Genomic DNA, 3,290 nt, shown 5'->3' with positions numbered 1-3,290 from the left:
TTTACTTTTTGATTCTCTTTCTTTCTAGATCAGTGTTTTTACGTGAAAACAAACCCCTTGTCTTTCTCATAATGATGATGATGATGCGCCGTGTGATGTGCGTGTTGGCCGTTGTGCTGTGCTGCCCCTGCGGGTATACCATGACGGCGGCTGCTTCTACTGCTGGACAACTAAAGGCGGTGATGGCGCTTGACGGCATTCCTGGTGGTGACGGTGCCTTCGAAGAATACGATCCTGATATTTTTCGAAACACTCATCGTGGAGGCAGTGGCTCTTCTTCTGAATCCCGTTCTCTGCCTGCTACCGGAATTCATCCTAGTAACTCACAAGAGCAGGACATTCATAGTAGACCAGGTGTGTCGGAACAAAGAGACGAAAGACAAGAAGTACCAGTTCCAGCACCACTCCCAGGACCACTCGAAGCACCAGTCAAAGGACCAGCACAACCACCTTCTGAGGGACCACATGTTGATCAGAACGTTGTGAAACATGGAGAAAAGCAACCACAAATCACTTCTTCGCCTGTTCAAGAGGATGGCACCCAACATGTTAGTGCTGCTGTCAGTTCATCGGTTATTTCTGCCCCTCAAGCGGAGAGGAGTACCTCTACTAATGGAGGTGGTGATAGTGCTGAAGAACACACCGAAACTCAGCAGTCTAATCCACCTAAAGAAGGTAACCCAGGATCATCAAATAACACAGGGGATAACATTGTACCTGGCGATAATAATACTCCTCAACAATCTTCTCCTGCACCTGTTAATGCAACTGCCACACCAGACTCACAAGAAACAAATACCACTACTCCGCCGATCTCCGATAACACTACCACAGAAGCACCAACCACCACTACATCACCTGTTCCTGTACCCAACGCAGAGATCAGCAACACCATCACTTCCACCCCAAAAAACAAGGCTAATGCTGACAGCAGTATCAGTTCTGTGTGGATGCACACTGCAGCACCGCTGCTGATTGTGGCTCTGTTGTTCTCCTTTACTGTGTACTAAACGGTGGGACTCATCTGAGAACAAATAATAATAATAATAATAATGGTTAAGCTAATATAATTATAATTGCGTACATAGCTCATGGGTGAATAAATTAATAATCTGTTTACCAGCTCTCTTATTAATTGCAATTTCTTTTCTTTTACTTTTGTGTGTGTGTTCTTTTTCTAATAATTCCATTACTTGCTTTTCCCGTTGTATGTTTGCAGAAAACTGGGCTGTCCTGCTCACTGACGGTATACATCTCTTGCTAGGACACACAGATGTGTGTGTTTGTGCAGTAATTTAATACATAAACTAGAGCCATGGGGTATTGTGTGTCTTTGGCTCCCTCTCTTATATGGGTATGGTGGGGTCTTCCCTTTTTTTTTTTATTAATGGATTACATATTATCATGCAAGTGGCATATTTCTTTTTGTTGCTTACTGTGCAGTTGCTGCTTCTCTTACTGTGAGTATTTGTTGTATTGGTTTGTGTTTGTTTGTTTTCTATTATAGTTTTTTCTCTTCCTTCTTCTTCCTTGTATTAGTCTATTGTAGTAAAACACAACAATGACAAAGGCTGTAATGGTGAGGTGCTACCTGCTCTGTTTACTAACTCTTGCACTGTGTTGTGCTTCTGGGTTAGTATGGGCTGATAGTCCTAAACCTTTTACTGTTGGTGTTCCTTCTCTTGTTCGTCGTGCTACTCCTGTGGGTGACAAGAGTAAAAGGACTGACGAAGATGGAGCAGAAGTAGGAGAGGAGGAATCTGAATCTCCTACTTGTGGTGATAATTCGGATTCTCCTCGTTGTGCTAAAACTATTGCTGCCGACATCCAAGGGGGTGTAAAAGCCCCTAAACAGTTGGATGAGAAGGATGCTCATAACTTGGAAAAGGAAGCATTACCACAACCTGCTGATTCAGAGAATGAGAAGTTATTACAGGCTTCTGGCCCATCCTTAGTCAGGGGTGAAGGTGTATCTCCAGGTGCTAAAGAAGTAGCGAAATCTGTAGAATCTGCATCCACTCTACCACTACAATCTAAACAACAGGATCAAGACCTTTCTGTTACTATTACTCATCCTCTTCCTCCTGGTCCAACATCATTAACTATATCTGATCCTGGTGCTTCTTGCGCCAGTCCATCTGGTGTTGTTTTAGGCTCTACCTGTCCTAATAATCGAACTTCTCCTGGTGTTGGTGATAATGGTACTCTTCACACATCCCAAAGCCCTGAGACTGTTACTGTTGGTAGAGAGGGCAAACCGCAGCATTTGAGTTATGATAGACCGGAACCAGATACTGCTGCTTCGGGACACACTGGTACGTCAATTCGTGGAGACCCAGTTGTGAGTAAAGAAGGTTTGTCTAGAACAGACGGTAAAGAGGGAAGGGAGGAAAATGGAAAGAGAGTCGATGAAACGGAGAGTACTGAAGCATCACCTAATACTGACGGTAGTGTTGAAGTGGGTACACACAAAAACGTGAATCGAGATGCAGGAGACAATGGTGTTCAGTCTAATTCACCAACTTCACCTGCACCTACAGAGAATCATTTGACAAAGGACAAAATCAGTAATGATGGGGAATCAACCTCAACCACCACTACCACAACCACAACAACAACAACACTTCTTCCTGAACTCACAAACAACAACAAGGCTAATGTTGACAGCAGCAGTATCAGCAGTTCTGTGTGGGTGCGTGTACCACTACTGATTGTGGTTACACTGGCCTGTATTCTTGTGTGCTGATTGTGGTGGTGACTCAGGTCATCCTTTGTTTTCTTTTCTTTTCTTTGCATACATTCCCTACAGTCTAAGTAATCTTCCACCTGTTGGGATTATCTTTTTTGTTTCTTATTGTTAATTGTTTTGTGTGTTTTTGCTCTCTATGTGTTTATCCTATAATAATTATTATTGCTACTCCATTGTGTGTGTGTGTGTGTGTTCTTGGAGACTCTTTCTCTGTGTGTGTACCTGGGCTTGCACTGTGATGATGATGATGAACTGCTTTTTACAGTGAAAGAAAAGAAATAATAATAACAGATGAATTTATATTTATAATTGCTTATATAAACACATAGACTTACACCCATAGTTGGTGTATGTATCTGTGTTTAATGGTAAATTTGGGCTAATGTTTAATGTGTTTTTTTGCTTGTGGTTTTCTGGTGCGTTCAGCCTTTTTTGAGATATTTGTGAGTGTGGGCTTTATTTTTGTTTTTACTCTTACTACGGTTATTTCGCTGTATTTCATTCTTTAACTGGTAGGTTTTTCTTTCACGATGTGAGTTTC

General features: G+C 42.2%; 2 protein-coding genes across 2 annotated transcripts; both read left to right on the top strand.

Moving 5' to 3' along the window:
• Positions 1–71: 71 nt before the first annotated feature.
• On the top strand, positions 72–1,010 carry TM35_000471620 (uncharacterized protein; the record flags this gene model as incomplete). Its single annotated transcript, XM_029030422.1, has 1 exon — positions 72–1,010. The coding sequence occupies one exon, from the start codon at positions 72–74 to the stop codon at positions 1,008–1,010; it is 939 nt and encodes a 312-aa protein (XP_028878333.1).
• Positions 1,011–1,561: 551 nt separating this feature from the next.
• On the top strand, positions 1,562–2,746 carry TM35_000471610 (uncharacterized protein; the record flags this gene model as incomplete). Its single annotated transcript, XM_029030421.1, has 1 exon — positions 1,562–2,746. One exon carries the CDS (start codon positions 1,562–1,564, stop codon positions 2,744–2,746), a length of 1,185 nt encoding a protein of 394 aa, XP_028878332.1.
• Between the last annotated feature and the right edge of the window lie 544 nt (positions 2,747–3,290).

This window comes from Trypanosoma theileri, assembly GCF_002087225.1.
Source record: "Trypanosoma theileri isolate Edinburgh chromosome Unknown TM35_Tth_47_V1, whole genome shotgun sequence".
NCBI lineage: Eukaryota > Euglenozoa > Kinetoplastea > Trypanosomatida > Trypanosomatidae > Trypanosoma > Trypanosoma theileri.
Note: the sequence above shows the minus strand (reverse complement) of the source record. Positions and strands in the feature narration are given on the sequence as shown.